We start from the raw sequence: 24073 nt of genomic DNA on the forward strand, positions 1-24073 counted from the left end.
GAGAAAACATTTAAGCAATATAGTTGGAAAAGAGTTTTCGGCCCAGTTACCCGAAATACTCCAGTGTTTCGTTTTCTTGGTAGTGTGTATTGCTCTGTCCATTTTAGCAATTCTATGAATTGAGTTTAACCATACGGATCCTACAGGTAGATTAGGTAAAATCCCTTTAATACAAAGTTCTTCGAGCTAATAAGACTCAAATGAATATTAGTACCTTTAGAGATTTGGGAATATTAACAACAGATTCTTCCTCCGTAATCACCCCAAATGTTACCAATGGAAGAATCACCTTTACCTCATGGCACACCAGCTCTATAAAGATTGTACCCACTTTCTGCCAAAATGGTTGGATGAAGGGGCACCACCGGAACATATGTGCCTAATCCACATTGGGTTCACCGCACTTTTGGCAATACCTCACTGTTTCTTGGCCCATCTTTGCCAATCTTCATGTCGTCCAATAAGCCTTGTGAATAGTAAGAAGATGATTTTTCTTTAAAGGCGCCGATTTCACACAATACCATAATAGCGATGTAGATTCTTGCCATAGTTTTTAAGGTCAGTCTCCGGTAGTTCCCGCCTCTATGTTTCCGTGTGCCATGTAGCCGACTCTTCTAGGGAATGTACCAGTACCATACGAAACCTCTTTCTAAAGACCGAACATGAAGCTATTTTAGCCTCATATAGTTTGTTTTGACTTCCCGCCTGACTCAAAGATTTAACACAGCCTAATAGCTGGCAATATTTAAAACGGGAAGCTGCTCCTTCTGTGATCTCTTGGAAGTCCTGCCAAGATAATAACAGAGTGCCTTCCAATGACTGGCCCCATCTGCAAATCCCCTTTTCCCTTATTGGTGTTGCAAGGACATCTTGCAGACACTCAGTGGTGCCAGGAAAACTTCTTATTGTGGCATAATGGCTATGATATGGAATCTGTAGGATCTTCCTGATGTGATACTACATTTTACATGCACATTTGAAAGTCTTTAGTCTGATTTATTTGAAAAATGTAGGGTCTCCAAACTTATAGAGCAAGTGATTAGATATGTTTGGTGGACCACACGCCAGGGCACGAAACAAGGGGGTGATCTTGTTGGAGTCCTTTAGTAACTGTCTAAACATTTTCAAGTGAAAAGCTCTCCGATAGTATAGAACGTCTGGGCTTGCTATGCCCCCATTTTCCTTTTTCTCCCTACATTTCCTCCATGCAATTCTAGGCATTTTGTTACCCCAAATGAAACTATTAAAGAGACCTTGAACTTTCTTAATCCATTTAGGTTTAATTTCTAATGGAATTGTACTAAAAATGAAGGTATGCTTGGGAAGAATACATTTGATTTCCCCTGAAAAGATAATGGTAAAGAATACTACTGCTGCAGTTGTTTATTAATTTTAGATGTTACTGAGTCAAAATTCACTTTTGCTAATATATACATATTGTGAACCAGCTCAATCCCAAAGTATCTTATCTTTTTCTTAATACGGTCACTCTTCAAACTGGTATTCCACTGCATGATCTCTGTTTTGGAGGGATAAACCACATATCCAGTTAATTTGCCGAATTCATCTAACGTTTCTCAAATGGCAGATATTACAGGGTTGAGGTGGGTTTTAAAAATCATTAGGTTATCCGCATAGAGATCTATCTTTTCTTTCCAAATGTTGCAAGTGAATGGACATATATTTTTACATGCTCTCAACAAAATGGCGAGTGGCTCAATATATAAATTGAAGAGGATAGGGGAAAGTGGGCAGCCCTGTCTGGATTCGCTGCTTATTCATACTATCTCAGAGAGAGATACATTTACCAGAACCCGGGCCATAGGATTTTTGTAACAGGTCTTAATTGCTGACCAGAATACTTCCCCCATATTAAAATGCTGATTACCTCATATAAAAAGGGCCAGCTTACCCTGTCGAAGGCTTTCACCGCATCACAAATTATTATAGACAAGGGTTTTTCATACTCTATAGCTAGATCTACGGCTCCAAATAAATCATGCGTCAGATCCTCAAAATGCCTCCCCTTCATAAAACCGTTCTGGTCCCTGTGAATAATTTGGCTAACTATTCGCTCCAACCTGTTAAAGGATCTGTGTGTATATTTTGTAGCCACTGTTAAACAACGATATTGGTCTGTACGATTCACATACTCTGGGGTTTTTATTGGGTTTGAGAAAAATGATAATGGTAGCAAAACCCTAGGAGGGTGGAGTGGCTTGTTTTAAGATATACGTGGAGTTAAAGAGGTCCAACAGAATTGGAGCTAAGACTTCCCTCAGCAAAATATAAATCTTGTTGGGAATGGCGTCAGGGCCAACAGCCTTACCCTTTTTTCAAACCTCTAATTACGGTGTAAACTTCTTCCTGAGAGATGGGAGCCACTAAGTCCTCTTTGTTTTTGGCACATAGCTGGGGGATTTCTATATTGCTAAAAAAACGTGTCTGTCTTTTCTTTGTTTGGGAGTATGTCCTCTGGATAGAGGTCCTGTAAAAACTGGACGAATTCCCGCTCTATGACACTATCTTCAGTGATAATGTCACCCGTATCTCGATTTTTCTGATCTGTGATGTTGTTCCTAGTTCTGTCTGTTTTGGCCTTCTAGGCCAATAGTTTACCACTACCCTACCCATATTCGTAATTTGCTAGTCTACTCGATTCCCATCTCTTTTTGAATCTAAGTTCTAAAAAATCAGCTGGTTTTGCCTTAGCCTTAACAAGACCTGTTTCTAATATGGGCTTCATTTTGACCTCTGAAGTTTGGGTGAGCTTCTCTTATGCTTCTTTTATCTGCTCTTTTAAAAAGTAGAGTTAATTTTTCCTTTTCTTGTTTTTCAACGCATTGTGGCTAATCAGTATGCCTCTAAGGAATGCCTTTATATTTTTATTTCAACCGCTTTCCTTTATATTTATGGAGTGGCTTATTTTGCATTTCCTCTTAATTCCTGACCAGCTAAATACTTTACGGTGATGGATTAAACCCAGATATTTTGACTGGGTGTGAGTATTTGATTGATTCAGATGCTCTGTCCAATACCACCCACTTTTGTACCGCTTTTGGCCGCCATAAGTGTGGCAGGGTATGCTCAGACGTGAGTCCCTTGCTCATTTTGCCACTGGATTCAAGCAAGCCGGGCCGAAGACGGCTGGAATGCCAGAAACGGGTCCTCGGAAGCTTGTATCCGGTCGAGGGAAGACATGGCGGGCTGGACTGTTCCCATGAGGCACAGGGTCAGACTGATTTGCATATAGCCATGTCTGAACTGGGGTGGCAGAGTGGGCTAAAGAACGGTGATGGATTAAACCCAGATCTTTTGACTGGGTGTGAGTGTTTGATTGATTCAGATGCTCGGTCCATCACCACCCCCTTTTGTACAGCTAAATACTTTGACAGTTTAATTAGACAGCATACACGCAAGTCATATTTTCCAGCGTTTACTCTGCCTCTTCATTCTTCTAGCACACTATATCATCAGACCTTCTTTGTGCTAAATATTGCATGCTTACTTCCTACAGCTTTCTGGCTTTTTTTCTGGATGTTACCTTTGAGATGGAGTTAAACACAGCTTTTTATTATTAAAAGGCCTAATATTAGTGCTTCAGTCTCCAGCGCTTCTCACACTACTTCTTCAATACAGTGTCCCGGCATGATGGCGCAATTGAGTTCCTTGAGATCAGGCGCCTCGCCCACATCTTCAATACAATCGCAAAATCCATCTGCAACCAAACGTCTCAAGCAAGATCCTCCTTCACCACCGAAGTCAGTCTCTCCTTTTTCCTTGGACACTGAACTGGTTGAAATACTTGGTCTAAGTCCATTTGATGAGGAAACATATTCTTGTTTCCAAGTCCTAGATACTAAATGGACATAATTGGATTCCCGTATTTCTCCGTGAAACAACATGCTGGAAAGATTCATGACGTGTCTGTCAAGGTTGCTACCCTAGAAAAGGAGGTCCTCCTGTTGAAGAAATCTGCTGAAGATTTGGAAAATTGAAATAGACACAATATCCTTAATTTATATGGCTTTCCGCTGGGTTTGGAAGGTGATGACCCTGTTGATTTATTCTCCACCTTTATCCCAAAATTTCTGGACCTCTCTCCATCTACAAATCTAAGCATTCAGCGTGCTCATAGTTTGAGCCCTCAGTTGATATCTACGTCAGCTCCTACGGAACCAAGAGATTTACTGGCACATGCATCAACGTAGGCTTTTGCGATTTCTAAATAGCGATTTTTAAGGAATCGCTATTTAGGAATCACAAAAGCCTATGCATGTAGGAATCGCAATAAAAATAGCGATTCCTAAATATTCCTTAATTGCTACTAGCAAATTGCTAGTCGCAATTAACGAATGCTGTCCCATTCATTCCTGTGGGCCTACAGGCGTATAGAAATGAATTGGAGATTGCATGAGCAATTTGCGAGTACCAGTAGGTACTCACAAATTGCTCATGCAATTTCAAGGGTGCAAGGGTGTCAAAATGACACCCTATTGCACCCCTGAAATTGATCTCTGCACATATGTTGCACACACACATGCCCTAATGACATGTGTGTGCGCAACATGAAAATTTGAAAAAGGCACAAAAGTGCATTTTTCAACGTTTTTGCAAATTCCCATGAAGTTCAACTTCATGGTAATTTGCTACTCCTATTAGCGAAATCGCACATTTTTTTACTTTCATGCATTGAATTTAAGGAATCTCAATTTGGGATTCCTTAAATGCTATAGCAATTTAAGGAATCGCAATTTAGAGATTCCTTAAATTGCGATTTTTGCTTTTGGAATGATGCATCCCAAATCCAAAAATACCGGTGGCAAAGGGGCGGATTCTGAGAATCAGCCCGTTTGCGACCGGTATTTGGTTTTGATGCATGGGGTCATTAATCTTTCTCTTTTTGAAATTGACTGACCTTCTACAAGTCTTGAACACTCTAAAGCCAAAAAACAACTTGCTTGGTCTGGTTCCAAATTAATAATCTCTCAGGATGTTTTTTTGACAAATGCCAAGCATCGTAAAGATTTTCTCAAACTTAGTCCTGCTCTGCGCACAATAGGTGCAAGATGAAGTTTATTTCTCCCTTCTTTATTTAAGGTGACTTTTTAAGACGAAATGTCCTCCTTTGGTGATCCAACGGACTTGAGAAGATTCATTCATACCCACTCTACATCGTCACTAAAGATTGCGGGTCTGTCTTCCTCTGCAACTCCGATAACTTGACTGATTTCTCTTATTGCAATATGGTGGCTCTAAGTGTTTTACTCTGATAGTTTTCTCCCTACAGGTTGCTTATTGTTTGCTGACAATTGTTTCTTGTTATCTGTTCTATAGTATGATATTTTTTTCTGTTTTCTCTGTTTTTATCTTACCACAGAATTTGTCTTTGACAGTTCCTTATATATTTGTTTCCTGCTTGTTTTATGCTCCTCCCTATTGTGGTTTGTTCTTCATGTGTGAGTATGCCATCATTCCTTGTGTCTCACCACTCCATGTACTTTTTCTTTGAATCCCCTCCCTAAAAGGTACGTATTCCATCGTGAAATCTCCTTTGTTCTACTCTTATAGTTACTGCATATGTCTTTTTTAGTGGGTTTTTTTAATGGTTGACTTGCACTGATTTTTTCTTGCTATCCCTTCTTTTTTCCCCTTTTCTTTCCTATTTTTCTCCTTCACCTTCTTCATTCAATACCTTTCTCCCTTTTTTCCTTGCATCAATATTGACCATGTGACTCATTCTGTTTACAGTCAAAGTTATCTCATGGAATGCATACGGTTTTATTAATCCCATAAAGAGGCAAAGAATATTATTGCATTTGGCTACATACAACCCTGATCTAGTTCTACTGCAAGAGACCTATTTGACAGAGCCAGAAGCTTTGAAACTCAAAAGGCAATGAGTGGGTTCAGTCTTAGTTTCTCCTACATCTACGAAGAAAAATGGGGTAATCATTTTAGTAAATAAACATTTGAAATGTTCTGTTATTTCTAAAGAGACAGATTCAGATGGTAGATGGTTATTAGTCAAGTTGCTCATCAATAATATTTCTTTTACAGTCTTTAATAGTTATGGTCCAAATCAACCAGACTCTTCCTTTTGGCCGAATATAACCCCAAAAAATATTCAGGATAAAGAAGAGTGTTTTATTTTGGGTGGCAACTGCAATCAGGTCATAAATCCTTTCTTTGATCGACAACCCCAAATTCGTTTCATAATTCACAAAACTCACAAACATTTTCAAAATACCATATCCCAGACCCATCTTATAGACGCATGTAGACTCTGTAACCCCAACATCTCTGAATTATCCTTATTCTCATCCCCTCATGGCACTCTGTCATGATTAGACTATATATTTCTTTCTTGTGTCCTAACACAGAACCTTATTTCTTCATCAATTCAACCCATTGTTATTGTTTTATCATGCTCCGGTTGTTGTTGATTCTGATTTGCTCTGATCACATCCCAAATCTTCTAGATGGGGGTTTAATAATTCTCTTCTGCAGGATTCAGTTTTCTCCTCCTCCTTCACCTTATTTTCAGAGGATTTTTTTAATTTAAATTCTTCTCCTGACACCTCTCCTTCACTACTTTTGGATACATTCAAGGCTACGCTTCGTGGCTTTATTATAGATTATGTCTCTAAGAAAAAGAATCATTTAGTTGGTCAGCAAAAAGTCCTACTGGCTAATAATAAATGTTTACAGCATCACTTCTGTACATCCTCTTCTGATTCTTCCGTGCAGGAACTTGTTCATGACAAGCTTGATTTTAATAAAAGATCTACCGATAACAAGGTGGGCAATCTTCTGGTAATTACCTTAAATCTCAGAAAGAATGTGTATTAATTGATACTATTCAGTCTTTGGATGGGGAATTCATTTTCAATGATCAAGACATATGAAATGTATTAATGGAATTTTACAAAACTTTATACACCACAGAGTCTTCTCCACTTCCCTCTTCCATTGACTCATACCTTAATCAAGTGTTACCCCCTGCTCATGCAGATCTTGATTCTGGCTCTCTAGAATCTGATCTCTCTAGTCAAGCGATCTCTCATTTTCTAAATCTCCTTAAGAAAAACAAAACACCTGGTCCCGTTGGATTCACGGTGGAATTCTTACTACATTTTTCACATGGATATTTCTGCATCAACAGATTTTCAAGGATCTGTAAATCTGCGAGTGTCAAACATGTCCACCTTCCCAGGGCAGGTGTTAAAAGGTCAAATATCTTTATTTCATTCCCTTGGTTACTGCATTACACATAGAAAGAGGAACCACCACCATGGATTGCTTTTCCTGAAAACAAACTATCCTGCCTACAATGCAACATGTAGACACACTTGCACCATGGTGCAACGGTGCGTGCATTGGTGCTATGTGCCAAAGTGCGTGACAGTGCTCCCTGAATGGACAGAAATGAACTGTATCTCATAGATATGGTTCATTCTTCCCTTTCAGTTTTGCATAGAGTGCTGCTCAGCGAAAATACTTGCCCCACTGCTATACGTTAAATTATTGTAATCGAGAAACTTAGGGGCCTGGGTTGCCTTGCGTCACCCTGCATGATGCAAGGGCAGCACAAGCCCTTTTTAGAACTGGTCCTCAAAATATACTCAGAGTGTAACTCTCATACATGGTTTGGACAGGATGTAGGTAAAGGATTGCTTCAACAGTACAATGTGCAAACTATTGGCCGCATAACTACGAGTATAACTTTATGATAAATGATTAATAATAAATGTATAATTGTAGGCATTCAATTATTTCTATGTGAAGCATATTGCTATTGCGTCAATCACACTTGAGCAGTTGTAAAAGTTGAAAATGTTAATAAAAGGTTTATAAAAAACAATGGTATTGATGACATGAGAAGCAGAATTGATGCCTGGATGATCCAGGGCTAATTCTCTAAGTATATCCATCAATCCTACCTTAGTTCTTCTATTCCCTTTTTGCCAGAGCTGATTTTTTTTACCTTAGACGTCCTTTCATTGTCTTTCTGGCATTTTATACTTACATGCTACAAAGAGATTGGGAGCTGCAAATATGAATCTCTGCTCTATAAAAACGTTGTTTTTTTTTTAACACAGTGTTTATGTTAGAAGACAGTTTTACGACTATGTCCTGGTACAATACCCAGAGTTCTTCTGCTTCCAAAAGAATAAATAAAGAAATCTACTATCGGTGAATGAGCAGAGACATGAATAGTACATACCTGATGACAGGAATTTGATTACAAGGGAAAGTATTTCAGCAACCCCATTCTGAAAAAAGCTGGATCCCTGTGTTAAAAAGGTCTTCCAAAATACCTTTGCAGTAAAACACTTTTCATGGAGTTCCTTCAGGTCCATGGTGGAGTCTCAGGCTTACCTTTCTTCCACTTTCTGCCTTTGTTACTGACACGCATAGCATATAGTCCGAAATCTGACTTTTAAATGATCTTCAAACAGACAGAACTCTGTGTACACATGCGACATGTGACTGTCTGTGGGTTTTTACCCTTTCCAAGTAAGCATGTTTTATCTAAAGAATCTCAGCATTTCATTGGTGATTTGGTGCCTGTATAATGCTCTATGCAAAAAGAACAGTTGAATGCAGAGATCTGGGCCTAAATAATCACTGTTTGCTCCCCATGACATTCCATTTTAAACCCAGCCATATGCAGATAAGTATTGACCCTGCGCCCAATGGGAGCAGTCCAGCCCAAACTCTCAAGCCAAGTCCTCCCCCAGCCAGGCTAGCTTGACTCCAGTGGCATGGAAAGCACGGGACCCACGTCTGAACATACCCGTCCCACTCAGGGTGATAAATACAAAAATAACCTTTGGTGGATAGAATACAGAACTATGTCTTCCATTCATCTCAGTACAGGGATCTGGGCCTAAATCCATAGTTTTTTTAGCCCCCATGGCATTCCACTTTGGACCCAGCCATAGGCAAATCAGTCTTGAACTTGCACCCAATGGGAAGAGTAAATGCCCAAACTGCCAGGCCATATCCTCCCTGGACTGGAGACAAGCATCCTAGGACTGCTTTTGGGGTTAAACCCCTCATCAGTGGGATAGCTTGACTCCAGTGTCATGGAGAGCACAGGACCCACGTCTGGGCATACCCGTACCACTTGGGGTGATAAATACAAAAATAACAGTTGGTGGATAGAATGCAGAACAATGTCTTACATTCATCTCAGTCCAGGGATCTGGGCTTAAATCCATTGTTTCTGTGCCCCCATGCCATTCCAGTTTGGACCCAGCCATATGCAAATCAGTCTTGACCTTGCGTCCAATGGGAACAGTCTAGCCAAAACTTCCAGGCCATGTCTTCCCTGGACTGAAAAAAGCATCCTAGGACCGCAGGATAGCTTAAGTCCAGTATCATGGAGAGCACAAGACCCACTTCTGGGCATACCCATCCCACTTGGAGTGACAAATGCAAATAGAACAATTGGCCAGGTCTAAGCCAGGGTGGCATGACCCTGACCCATCATCTTGTCCATTCCCTCATCCTTTACCCTTTTCGCTCACTTCCCCCATTGACGATCCTCAAATGTTTCTTCCCTTTTTTCTTTTGCCTTTTCTCCATACCCTTGTGTCCCTCCCACCCTCCCTCTCTTGGTACTGTGATTGCAATCCCCCTCTAACGCCACTTAATGGAACTCTGCTCTCCTCGTTTTTTGGGGGTCTTGACCTGAGAAAATCTACTATATGTATATATATATATGTCTATAGAGATAACTCTAATCACTAGTATATGTAGTAGACCTTTGTACTCTCTACCATACCTTTGTGACTCTTAGAGTATATACATTTGTATCTCTTCCTTGAGTGACTTTACTACTGGATCACTGAAATAATATCGAGGGACAAAATATCGACTTGCCAAAATATCGTGGACAAAATATTGACAGTCAAAATATCGAGTTTGTATCTACAAACAGGTAAGTACAAAAATATCGAGTACAAAATATCGTTAACAATAATATAGATGTAAAAAATATCGACTTTATTAAAAACAGTGTTAAATTAAATTAATATTAAATTTTAATTACTAAAATATACTTAAAACTACTTAAATTAAATTATAATAATTAAATAATAAATGAAAATAATAAAAATATTTTTTTACAATCTTATTTGTTGACCCTGAACCCTAAAAATACCCCTTTACCCAAAAACCCAAAACTGACCCTGAACCCTAAAAATACCCCTTTACCCAAAAACCCAAAACTGACCCTGAACCCTAAAAATACCCCTTTACCCAAAAACTGAAAAATGACCCTGAACCCTAAAAATGCCCCTTTACCCAAAAACTGAAAACTGACCCTGAACCCTAAAAATACCCCTTTACCCAAGAACTGAAAACTGACCCTGAACCCTAAAAATAGCCCTTTACCCATGAACTGAAAACTGACCCTGAACCCTAAAAATACCCCTTTACCCATGAACTGAAAACTGACCCTGAACCCTAAAAATACCCCTTTACCCTAAAACTGAAAACTGACCCTGAACCCTAAAAATGCCCCTTTACCCAAAAACTGAAAACTGACCCTGAACCCCAAAAATACCCCTTTACCCTAAAACTGAAAACTGACCCTGAACCCTAAAAATGCTCCTTTACCCAAAATTTATCAATATTATTTAATTACCAATTAATTATTAATTAACAATAACAATAAAGTAAATATATTAGAACATTAGCTGTAATTATTTTAATAATTAATATTATTTTTCCCAAATTAATTACTTAAAAATAACACAAAATTATATATATTAAAAATTTACTCTAATTAATGTAATTAACTAATTACAATTAATTAATTAACAATTAATTACTAATACAAAATATGTTCATAATTATATTAATTAATTAACTAATTAATATTAATTAATTATCAATTAATTATTAATTAAAAATATTAGCAAACATATATTAATTAATTAATTATTATTAAATTACTTCCCACCCTATTCCCCTATAAACCCACAACCCGCTACAGAATTACATTACGCAATTATTATAAAAACAAAATTCATTTAATAAAATATTTTATAACATTAATACACACTATTCACACATATTATTACATAAAAATACACTATAAAATATTATATATTATTAAAAATTCGATATTTTTGCTATCTATATTTTATACAGTAGATATTACTTCACTTACCTGAAAAACGATATTTTTGTAGTCGATATTATGTCCAGTCGATATTTTGTCCAGTCTATATTTAAAACTCGATATTATGTCCAGTCGATATTTTGGAGTCGATATTTTGTCTGTACACCTTTACTACTTTTACATACGCAATTTTTTCGGTTTGTATCTTTTATGTAACTCATGTAATCCTAAGTCCTTATGTTTTGTAACTGGTTCTTATGTAAAGCGCACTGACACCTTTGGGTAAGCTTCGCACTATATAAAATCGCATTAAATAAATAAATAAATAAAGATAGAATGTGTTATCAAGTGGTTTAAACAGTATGTTGCATGATGGCATCAGTGAGGTCATCAATGATGGCAGTGATGTCATTGCTCATTTCCTGAGTGATGTAATATGAGGCGTCATAAGCATGCATGGTGGACAGCAGTTATAGTTAGCTCGCTGAACTATAACTTACAAATGTCAGTACTTTTTCTGGTTTGAAGGGCACATTATTACTGATATTTTCACCTGACTATAGAGTCACTTTCTCTTTGTTTTTGTATTTTTTGTGAAATTCAGTTTTTTTCAAAGTAAAGTAAAATCTTATTACAAAACTTAACTATAATGTAATATTAAAATCTTATTTTTTTCTATGGGTTTCTAGGCTTTTTTTAGTAAAGTAAAATCAACTTAACTAAGCATAATGACAATGTTCTCTTTAGATTTTGCAGTTAATGTTTAATTTTACAACTTGAAAAAGGGTATTCATTTTATTATTTTTTTCACTTTCCATGCTCAAGCTGTCCTGACCTCCTAAGAGGGTGTGACTGTTTGCAAGGAGTGTGCTTTCCATGTGAGCTGTCCATTAAGCGTTATACAGAGGGTGAAGGCTGTGAATAGTTGTGCCTTCATCTACTAAGAAAGCTTGGGTGTATAGAGTGAGTGGGTTGAAGACTTTTGCTCAGTGCAAAGGCTGCACTTAATAGACCCTCAACACAGGCTTTGTTGTATGAAGGATGGGGGATTCAAGTAAACAGTTTCACACATAATGAAGGCGGTGCATAGAAGGGGCTTGACCATCTATGGGGGCTTAAGTGTCCTGACGGAGTAAGGTCTCCTTAAAGAAAAGTACACAGAGTGAGTGCTGATATTAGTGCATATTCACAACTAACTTGTTATGTCTCTTGTGATAAAGTTTGTTGTTAGTGCGCTGCATAAGTATTGCATAAGCACACTTGATGTTAGTAAATATTCCACTCCCTGCTGAACTACAAGAGCTCAATGTTTATGAGAGACTTCGGATCCTAACCGTACACACTTTTCAAACAAGAGTGAGAATGCCTACAAAAGAGCCTACAATTGAATTTGTGAAAGTCTTTAATGGAAATGCTGTATACCTTCTACCAAACTTTAAACAGAATATTGAAACTCTTGGGTTTAAAAATTTAAGATTAAATAGATTTGGCTGGAATTGGATATCATAAAGAAAATATGTAAAGCCTAACAAATGAAAAGGTCTTCTATAAAGATGTAGCTGTGGATCAGCAAGTATCGTCAGGAGGAATATCCAATTCAAAGTCTACTGATAGTAAACCATTTGAAAGGGTAAATTCTGAAAAAGTTGAAGAAATATTTGAACCATATAGTATTCACCCTCTGTTATCAAATGAAGGAAGCCAAAGGGGACCTCTGTATGTGGGAAAAGAGTTTAGAAGCTCACTGCTTTGCACATCTGTCTATAATGATCATCCAGTGCAGATTTCGACTTCAGCAGATCAGACAAAACAATTTGTTTCTATCTTCTCTTTGAAAGCGAAGTCTCTGTTTTGTCATATTCTGTTGCACATATTGTGAAAACATGTGCACAATTTCAAAATATGATTGTAGGAGACTTTGTTGAGAAAGTTTAAGGGAATGATTTGAATCTTAAATACTATCTAATGAATCTCATGGCGGGCTAATGTTGAAGAAATGAGTACTGGTTCTTTGTGTTTTCAAATGTATTTTCGATGTACGTTACACACATACATAATATATATGCACATATAGAGAAAATATATATATTTGAACTCTTGGGACGAAATTTCTTCATATAGGGAGTGGGCTTCCTCAAGCTGCGAGGGCCCTCCATAGGGCCCAGGGAGCGCCAGATGGGCCACAATGTATTTATATGGGAAGGGGGCCACAGGACACCCACTCATTGGCTGACACATTACAAAATGGGAAGGGGACCACCTAGCCCTTGTCACTGAGCCATCAAGGGTCCCAGGAAGCACATCCCCGGTCAACATTTGACAAAAAGAGGATGGCCAAGAGCTTCAAAAGGCCCCAGGAGACGACACTAGAATTTATTAATTTAAGGGAGGGGGGCACTCCATGAAGCCTTAATGGCCCCAGGTATCATACCAGGACATAGAGTTTTATCTGCCTTACTTGTCTGGAGCATTTTTGAATTTCCCACCAACCAACTGCAAACACATAGACATCTCTCAACAGGTAGGGGTTTTGAATATGTTCTCACTTGCTGGGAGTGGAGTTTTGACTGTTTCCCTACCTGCACTGAAGCGGGCAGGGAAAGAGATCAAAATAGTGGTCCAGCCGACAGGGAACAGCACTAGGAATTGCTTCCTTCTGGCAGGAGCAATGCTGGATCACAATGAATGCAGGGAGATGGCTCCCCTGAGGCCCCCAATTTAAGTATGGTGGTGCACCAGCACACCATATTTAAATGTTGAGGGCTCCGAGGTATCGGGTCCCCAAGGGGAAAATATACCTGGCAAGGGAACACGTGCCCTGCTCCTCATAAGAATCACACTAGGCTCAAGGGGATGGGGTCCCCGGGACTGAAATCAGCACAGGGATGGGGGTTGCATGTCTCCCTTCCTCTAAAAATCAATCTGGGGACTAACAAAGTGCACCACCCTCACCTTTATTTAAATAGGTGTGGCCATGGGGTGAGGTAATATGGACTAATATTAGCTTGACAAAAGGGGGCCACAGCTTACCTTCCCTTTAAAAAATATACAGCTGTGGGACATGGGGTAACCAAAGCTGAACAATGTTTGCAAGCCACACAGCCTCTCTCCCCTTTTTTGGATTTATTTGGGGTCCTGGGACATAGGGTCCCATGGGCTAAAGGGGCTCCCTGGGGCTTTTGGTAGCCCAGAGAGGGGGCTGGACATACTCCTGACTCCTAATGGAACTATGTAGCCCCGGGCCCCTGTTCTGCATTTATTGGCCTTAGGGCTCTTTCCCACTTCTAACCAGTGCTAATGTTTGTGATTACTCTGTTAAAACAAGGAAGACTGGCTTAGAGTCAATTTATATATTCAATTTACTCGAAAGCCCCTTGAAGAGTGCTTTAACATACCCAGACCCTGCAAAAGAAACAAATGATGGACCAAATGCTGAAAAATGAAAACATTCACCCCAGTCACAAAGATCTGGATTTAAAATCCACAGTTTTGCTCACCACGCCATATGGATCCAACCTTATGCAAAGAAGTTTGACCCTGCATCTCATGTGAACCTGTAGTGTAGTTCCTATTTTCCCAATAGGCCCTGCGCATTGGAATAACATAAACAGTAGTATGGATGTAGAAGTGCGAATCTTCCAGGTCTCCACTGACTATGCTAAACTTAATTGGGTTTGTTACCAACTAGCTCAGAGGTCACTGGAAACTTTCTTGACTGAATAGGAAGTGATCAGCTTCCCTGGTACAGACAAAAAGGGATTCAGTTTTCCAACAACCGCATAAACATGACAACTTTGCTCCTTAGAATAAGAGTCAATCTCTAGAGTCGTGTGAAACAATAGACAGTTATTTTACTCAGTCAGTTTTGTGCAGATTGCTTTCCACCAATATGCAGAGAATAGAGAGACAGCCGTTTTCAATAAAAAGGTATTATTTATTGAACAGTCTTTCTTCTCGTACAAGAGAAATGAATTGCCACAATTGCAAGACTTGTTATTATAAAAAGTGCGTACAGTAAAATGAGGATTGCGAAATAATACTGTAAAAGCATTGATATGGTTTCTCAGCCATACAATGGTTTAAAATGAATAAAACATATATACATTCATATATACATTAGGCTAACATACTCAACTGGTGCTTCTAACTACGCCTACCCCAGTGTACCTGACCTAAGCCTAATACTTGGGAGGGAGTAAGTAAGTAGCTTTAGTTAAGTTGGTTTTGCCAAGGTTTGCTTAAAGAATTCTCTCTAAGGGTTTAGTCAACACCATACCTCTGGAATAGAATGATGGAGGTCTGGTATCTCCTTCCAGGACTCGATATCCCAGTCACTCGCAAGAGTAGGCTTGAAACTCCGGAGCTGGATTTTCTCGGCAAGAGAAAAGACAGCGTCTCTCTCAGCGCGTCGAGGAAGAGGAGGAGGGGCAGCGTCCGTGGGCAGCTTGTATCTGCTGGGCTCTGGGTTCACCACACCATCGTTCGCCGATGTCGTTGAGGCAGCGATAGCATCAGTATCAGCATGGCAGCGTTTGCTTAAGGCAACGTTGGTAATATTTATACCTGAAGGTGCCTTGTTTGACGTAAGTTTTTGGACATAAGACGTCAATAAAGATGTCACCAGGAAGGGATAATCTCTCAGTGCTCATTAGAGTTCTATTACTAATCAAAACATAGCAAGCGGGGCTTTCCCAGGTTGCTGAGTTTTTATCTTGTTGAAGAACTCGGAGTGTAATCTAGGAATCTTAGATAGTGGCTTCTGCTGTGTCATTTGCTCTAATGAGCTGCAGAGGAAGAGATTCTGAAATGTGGCTCTGATCGTGTGAGGCCAGAGACGAGTTTCTGAATATTGCATTTGATCGGTTATGCCAATATAGTGGTACAAAGGGATTATAGCTGTATAGGGCCATAAGGTCACAGTATTGATCAGGGTCCTAGATTAGACCGCGACACCCACTCCACGAATTTATGTCCATCAATTTACTAAAACTATAGCAAAAGATGCATGTGTAACATTACCCACCCCAAAATACATATTTGCATTTGAAATGGCGTATTCGTAATACGTGGTAATTTTGGTACTGTACGTCTTTAAGCATAGAAATCATTCAAAATTATAGCATATGTAATCAATGAAAGATTTTGCGAAACAATTACACATGAAATATCTCTTAATACAGAAAAGAAAGGCGAGATAATTTCATCACATATAAATGCATTTGTTAAGAAATGTGCTAGAGGTTGATGTAAAGTTATTATGTCTCTAGATTTACCTTAAAATAGAAGCTTCTGTTCTTTATGAATAGGTCTACTTTAAGCAAAGAATTTCGTGCCAGAAAAAGGTAAATATTTTTTTAAAAAGTGTTCAATTCAAAAAAATTCTTGTTGAACGGGGGAATAGAGTTCCAATTAAGCATGGGCGAATTTTGCGAATCTGGCGTTTGCGAATTTTGCGAATTTGCGAACTCGCAATCCGCAAAATCCGCGAATTCTCGCAAATTTACGGTTTTATTTTTTTTTTGTGTTCGCAAGTGTTTCCGCCAGTTCGCGAGGATTTGGTACTAGTTCGCAATTGCGAACTTACTTGTCGGCTCGCAACGGTCGCGACTATGTTACTTCTACGTCTGGTTCATCATCACAGCCTCCCAGCAGCCTCTGTTTCACCACTGCCACCCTCTATTTGACCCATACCACCCTCTGTTACATCAATGCCACCCTCTGGTTCATCATCACTGTAGAAGATGGGAGGGAAAAGCAAGCCCACCTGCCCTGCTTGAACTGACATGAATTAATTTGGGGTTAGTTTATTAACAACACCTGCCCTGCCCCAACTGACAATAATGAATTAGGGGCTAATTAATGTGTCACTGAATTTGAAGTTCCAGCCTGGCAACTGCTTGTCTGCTCCCTTAGCTGTAAATCAGGACCTTTGTGGCATACAGTTAAGGTCAGAGCAGGGTCACACAATAGTTGCAAGCAGGCAACCGAATTCTGGAGGGCCCCCTCAGGAAGCACTACAGGGAATCGTTACAAATCATGAGGTTGACCTTTTGCACCTGCTCATTGCTTTTGCTTTTGCGAAAATCGTTTTTCGTTTTTTTCGCGCTATTCGGGGGGCGCGGCGTCGTGCGAAACCGACCGCGGAAGCCGCCAATTCATGCGAATGAGCTTTATATTTTTTGCGGCTTGTTGTTTCGCGAGTTTTTTTGCAGTATTCGCGAGCCGCTTGCAGCGCAACACGCGGATTTACCCCAAGGTCGAGTACGGGCGCGGCCATTTTGTTTGCGTGACGTATTTCCCTTTCCTCCCGCTATGTATAATCTCCCGCAGTAAGCGCATTGCGAGTACCAGTTCGCACGAGATCGCGAGGAAAATCTCGCGCGAACTTACTTTCGCGCTCGTGAACGGGTGCCGGCCATCTTGTTTTTCATTCATTTCCTGTGTCTGGGCATGGTGTTTAATCCTCTTTCTATCTTTGCCATCCTTTGCTTGTTTTCAGTTTTTTTTAAACAATTTTGCTTCTTATCTATCCCTCTCTTTTCCTAGCTGTATATTTTTGTCTTTTCTGCTATTTTTCTTTACTTTTAAACTACTTTTTTAAACTCTTTTCTTTTCTTCTTCCCTATCCTATTCCTTCTTAATTTTCTACTTCCTACCTTACCTGCCCAGACCATGGTGAAGCCAGGCGCCGTGAAGCTGCCCAGGCACTTGAGGGCGGCGGCGGCGGCGGGGAGGAGGAGTCCTGGACCCCGTGCCAGGACACCATGCAGTCGATTGAGGGGGGAGCAGGTGATGCGACGGGAGATCTTCAGCCCGGAGGAAGTGGGGGCGCTGGTCTACTTCGTCCAGCGCCGCCTGCCCCGGACCATCGCGGGAGGTGGCAGGATCGCGGCCGGCGGCTACAACATCCGGGAGCGCCGGAAGCGGTGGGAGAAGGTGTGCTGGGCCATATCCCACCTCTTCGGGGTCCAGCGCACCTACAGCCAGGTCACTATTCGCTGGACGGACCCCTGGACCGGGAGCGCGACCTGCTGGACCAGCTGGGCTTGGAGATCCCCGGGCTTGGTGAGTAGTAGTAGCCATTTCATCACTCACTACTATGATGTTTTCTCCTGCTCTGTGTTGTTGTATTGCAAATATTTGTTTTTTATATGGAGCAAGCCAATAATGCCGCTGATGACGATTACATTGTAGTTAAATTATATTTCAAAATCGTCTGTGCATTTCAGGTGCACTGCTCTCCTTCTCAGTGGCGTAGCTACTATGCTTATTTGTTTTCTATTTTGTGGTCTCATTGGCCTGAGTAACTATTATGTATGAGTGTACTTTACAGAACTGCGTAATGCTAGACACTAGGGGGCAGATTACATTTACAAGCCCCTTGCGCCACGTTTACGTTGCCTTGCGTGACGCAACAGCGGCGTAAACGTGGCGCATCCCTGCGAGTCATTTACAGCATGACGCATCAAGGGAGATGCGTCACGTTATAAAGCCATGGCCCTGCACCACAATGGGTGCGTTCCTAGTGCGCAGGGTGGGCGGTCCGGCGGCTGTGCGCCTCGCAAAATTGCCTGCGTGAAATCTACAAGATTTAACACAGGCACTTCTGCGACGCTGCTACGTCAATTCAATTCCTTATGCCTGCTTGAAGCAGGCGTAAGGACTGACACAGCATGTTAAGTATTGGATGGCCCTGAGCATTACTGGAGTTGCATTGCGTTGGCGACGTGACTCCAGCGATGCGCCGCTCTTACGTGAGGAGATGCGTCACGCAAGTGCCTACCCTTGCGCCAGGGCACGCCGCATTGTAAATGAGGCGCATCTGCCTTGTCGCAAGGGTAGTTTTACGTGATGCATTTGATCTGGCGCATCTCTTGAGATGCGCCAGAACGCGTAAGTAAGTATGCCCCTAAGGGGCAGAATTGCAATTACCGTCGCATCCCTGCAAAGTAGCAGGGATGCGCCATTAATTGTGCGTCCCGCTACCACCACCAAACATGGTGCGCTGTATTTGCAATGCGGCGCACCATGGGCCCAAAACGTCACCAAAGCTTTACTGCTGGAGTTGCGTCGCAACGATGGCGCAGCTCCAGCAATGCTCTGGGGTACCCTATCTCCCCAATGCTGGGTCAAGCCGTACGTCTGCTTCAAGCAGGTGCAGGGTTTGTGTGACGCATCATTGTCCTAAAGGTGACTGATTGAAATTTTGTAGATTTCCCTCAGCCACTTTTAGGATGTGTTCCAGCGCAGGAATGCCCTCCCTTGCGCCGGAACGCCCCCTGATGGCGCAGGGCTTTATAACGGGATGCATCTCCCAAATGCGTCACGTTGTTATAATATTATACGCCGCACCATGGCGCCCTTTTTTGTTTAGCTGCTGCGTCACAAAAGTCACGCAAGAACGGAGCAAAAGAGCCGCAAGGGGCTTAAATCTGCCCCTTCCTTTGTACCCCTGACAATAAGAAAAATAGTGGCGGTGGATTGATAGTTTGACTATTTAAATGACTGGTAATGTAGCAGGCAACTGTTAGTGTTGTCACTGTTCTGACTGAAATCACAATGGAGTTTGTCTGTCACTTTGCGTCTTGCCTGCGGACTGCTGCCTGCCAGTCCTAGGTGAACCTTTCAGTACTTTGTTTAGTGAGTTACGTGACTTTCGAAGTCACAGGTCCGCAAATAAATGAAAACTAACCCTAATCAATATAATTTCGCGGAAATATTTTGTTATTGTTCTTTTGAAATGTTTGATTTGGTTGACATTGACAAGCAACAATCATCCATGTTTTCTGTTCTTTCTTTCATGTTGTACGTCAGCTCCCCCCAGGGGGGAGGGGAGGACACAGGAGCAGCAGGCAGCGGATGCTGTTGAACAGGGCCAGGATCGGGCAGGCGAGGGCTCCTTTGCTGGCCCCAGTAAGTTTTCATTTTAGACTAGTACCTATTTTTCCTAGCGTTCCTCATTTGATTTTTTCAAAATCGTCTTTGATCTTCTTGTAGACTGTATCTAAATTCTTATCCTGCCTCTACTATGACTCCCTGTGGTATTACTAGATTATTCTTATTAGTCTGTCTGTGTAGCTAACTAAGATTACACGGTTGGCGAAACTCCCATTCTAGTCAGCAATAGCTCTATCAACTTAGTGCAGTCCTCTGGGATTGTCCATAATGTCTTTTGAAGTGTTCTATCTGCTTTGAAAATTCCCAACTATAAAATGTGAATGACCACCAAGAAAGAATAAGATACTACCTTTTGGTTTGGATAGAACAATCCATACCACTACAGTGGCGCGGACAATTCTTCTGCAGAAACAGAACAATGGACAATAAATAGTGCATTGCTTATCAATTATAATAGGCGCTGGTAGAGTTTCCACATACCTCTGTGATAACATACTTTGAACCCCCAATGTCCTTACTGACTGACTACATAGTGTGGCACAGTCATTTACCTCCCGAATTCATCGATCATTGATCCCCAATGATGATTATTATCCAACGTAGCTGAAGAGTACGGAGTCAGAGTCAAGAAGTGTCAGAGGCACGGACTCATGCTTGCAAAAATTGCAAAACCTTTCGCTCAGGGCCCCTTGGTGACATGCTTTATCATTGGGGCCATCCCAGTCCTCTACGGGCTGGGGCGTGCTGCGACTTGCGAATTACGTAGGAGCACTTACAAATGACTATGTGTGGTGCAGATGTGATAGTGGAGTGGACTAAGTGATGTGTTAAGGGATCAATTTAGAAGCAGAGAGAGATCCAAAAAATGCAGTCACAGTCAGAGAAAAAGGCAAGGGATACTGTATCTATGTTGTTGTAGTTGTCCTGTTGGAAGTGGTAAGTAAGTTGCCTGCAGAAAAAAAATCCTCTTATTAGCGGCACTCCTCCATTGCAGCCGACGCTTCGTCCATCGATGTTGGTCACCAGAAGACACCCTGTAAAAAAAGCACAGCATAGACAAACAATTGAACATAAACAATTCTTTGGGTACAAACCTATCCATCTATCTTTGAAAGTGCATGCACTACTGCATGCATGTCCGTGAAAAGTAAGTAGTACTTTCGACAACTGTGGAAGAAAGAATGCGACAGTACAGGGCGTGTGTGGAATTATTGATAACTATGTTCAACATAAGGTCTCTGTAGCCAGATACCTGAGAGCCTTGCTGGTCACTATAAATCCATTCACAACAACACTCAATGGGGTTGGTCTGGAAGGTATAGTAGATAGAAAAGGAGAAATTGCTCTTTTTCTAGGTGTCCCCTCACTCACCAGGGTTGCCCCTTGGTGACATGCTTCATCATTGGGGCCATCCCAGTCTTCTACGGGCTGGGGCGTGCTGCGACTTGCGAATTACGTAGGAGCACTTACAAATGACTATGTGTGGTGCAGATGTGATAGTGGAGTGGACTAAGTGATGTGTTAAGGGATCAATTTAGAAGCAGAGAGAGATCCAAGAAATGCAGTCACAGTCAGAGAAAAAGGCAAGGGATACTGTATCTGTATGTTGTTGTAGTTGTCCTGTTGAAAGTGGTAAGTAAGCTGCCTGCAGAAAAAAAATCCTCTTATTAGCGGCACTCCTCCATTGCAGCCGACGCTTCGTCCATCGATGTTGGTCACCAGAAGACACCCTGTAAAAAAAGCACAGCATGGACAAACAATTGAACAAAAACAAATCTTTGGGTACGAACCTATCCATCAATCTTTGAAAGTGCATGCACTACTGCATGCATGTCAGTGAAAAGTAAGTAGTACTTTCGACAACTGTGGAAGAAAGAATGCGACAGTACAGGGCGTGGGTGGAAATATTGATAACTATATTCAACATAAGGTCTCTGTAGCCAGATACCTGAGAGCCTTGCTGGTCACTATAAATCCATTCACAACACTCAATGGGGTTGGTCTGGAAGGTATAGTAGATAGAAAAGGAGAAATTGCTTTTTTTCTAGGTGTCCCCTCTCTCACCAGGGTTGCCCCTTGGTGATGGAGTTCTGGACTTTTTGGTTCCGTCCAGAGGTGTCAGGGAACAACACCCAAAGACCCCGGAGTTCCACCTGCCTTGGTGCGCAAATGAACAGAAACACGGGCTTCTCGATGGTGGCGTCAAAGACCAAAGGTTTATTACTGCAGGGACACAGAAGTCACAGAAACCACACATGGGCAGATTCTAGGAGCCTGTTCAATTTGTACAAAGAGGGTTGCTCCTTATATACTAAATTTTTAGCTGGGGGGCGAATTCTTTACATGTAATACATTCTCGAAACCTTTGTGTCTAAAACAATAAATATTTGGCGTTACACAGGAACCATCGATAATATCTGATGCCAAACATTACGAAGAGGGGTTCCCACTAGTTCATCACAATCCCTTGTCAATATTGCATTCAAGAGCCGGACCGCCTCATCGTAAATTTCGTTACCTCCCCCTAATAAAGATTCAGAAAGAAAGGAACGGAGCCAGGTGTGGAAGATAGAAAAGTGGGATAAGGGATGTTTGTGGGTTGTAAATGGGCAAGGCTACCGGCTTCGGCCGCCTAATCATGATCGGGACAATGGACACGAGAACCAGTTCAGTTGGGCTGGCCTCGGGCAGAGGAGGCAGCCTTTGTCGTGTCATGTAGCTACAGCGTGATCTGGTTAAGGTGCACGTGTCATGAAAGAGGTGAATCTCCGGCTAAGGCTACGTGTCCTTAATCGAAATGAAGTGATCAGAGGTTATTGCGTATGTGAGGGCAAGAAACACAAAATGGCTGCCATGATCTAAGATGGATGCCGTGGGTAGATCAGAAATGTGTTCATAACAGGAGTACTCTTGCTCGTAGCATAGCGAAAACACCAGGATATGCTAAATGGATCATTTGCGGTTCGCTGATACCAATATTATGTATTTCCGACAACATTGAAAACACGGGTTCAAATCGTCACGGAACCTCAGACCCTCCTTTTGCCCTTACATAGGCAATTTACTCAGTCTATGTCAGAATCTAGTTCTATGCTCATCAGGTCAGTGACATGCTGTTGTATCATCATCCTTTCTCGTGCCTTTTCTCCAAACGCAGGTGGTTTCCTAAAACAGGTTGCAGCACAAAGGCTACACAGGGCTGGACCACACTGGATAATCAGGTAGCATGAGAAGAGGAATACTAACATGACACCAATGACCATTAGAACCTTCCATCCCCACGCTGAGATCAGAGTCCAAAACCATTCCATGAAGGACCAGTTTCCCTTGTCTACATGAATAGAGTCTGAAATCTTGTGTAGCTTAGAGATCGCCTCGTAGACTGTTGGAGCATTATTAGGAATAAAGACACAGCAGCTCGATTGGATCATTCTGCATACCCCACCTCGATCTGCAAGTATAACATCTAGAACCATACGGTTCTGCAACGTCATGAGTCTATCCGCCTGAAGCTCAGCTGTCAAATTGCTAAGGGCACCAGCAGTTTCGGTAATAGTAGATTCAACTACCCGTGTTAGCTGACGTATGTTTCTACTATTGGCCATAGGCCCCCAGAACGGAAGGAAGCCTTTGAAGAAGTCTCCAGCTTCCTGACCAGCGGTATCTTCCTTGCTGAAGACACCTCTCGCTACTCTGGTCCTGTGGTAGTCAGATGAAGCAGTGTATGTTGGGGGCAACAATCGAGCAATATAACATGAACCTGAAAAGTCAGCAGGTAACCATGTATATGCTCGGTCTCGACAGATGAAGTAGGTACCCCTAGCAGTAAGGAAGGCAGGGGAAGAGTTAGCCGGAAACACATAAGTCTCTACGCACTCACTCCTCCCTAGCTGAGCTCTCGGATTTCTCCCATTACCTTGCAAACAGACCTGACCTCGGTGAGGTACGACCCAGATTGGAGTTGAGCTTTTACGCTTGCTTTTTCCCAAACTAAGGCGATACTCTGAAGAATTCCAACTTAAATATACTCGCAATTCG

At 41.4% G+C, this 24073-nt stretch overlaps 1 protein-coding gene across 1 annotated transcript in view; it reads right to left on the reverse strand.

Moving 5' to 3' along the window:
• LOC147718266 (nicotinamide N-methyltransferase-like) overlaps window positions 1–8398 on the reverse strand; it is a 64588-nt gene extending 56190 nt beyond the window's left edge. Inside the window, exon 1 of the mRNA XM_086966669.1 lies at window positions 8228–8398. Coding sequence (XP_086822795.1) covers window positions 8228–8363 — 136 coding nt within the window. The 5' untranslated portion in view covers window positions 8364–8398. The remainder of the gene's footprint in view (window positions 1–8227) is intronic.
• Between the last annotated feature and the right edge of the window lie 15675 nt (window positions 8399–24073).

Source organism: Lissotriton vulgaris, chromosome 4_1 (genome assembly GCF_964263255.1).
Source record: "Lissotriton vulgaris chromosome 4_1, aLisVul1.2, whole genome shotgun sequence".
NCBI classification, from domain to species: Eukaryota; Metazoa; Chordata; class Amphibia; order Caudata; family Salamandridae; genus Lissotriton; species Lissotriton vulgaris.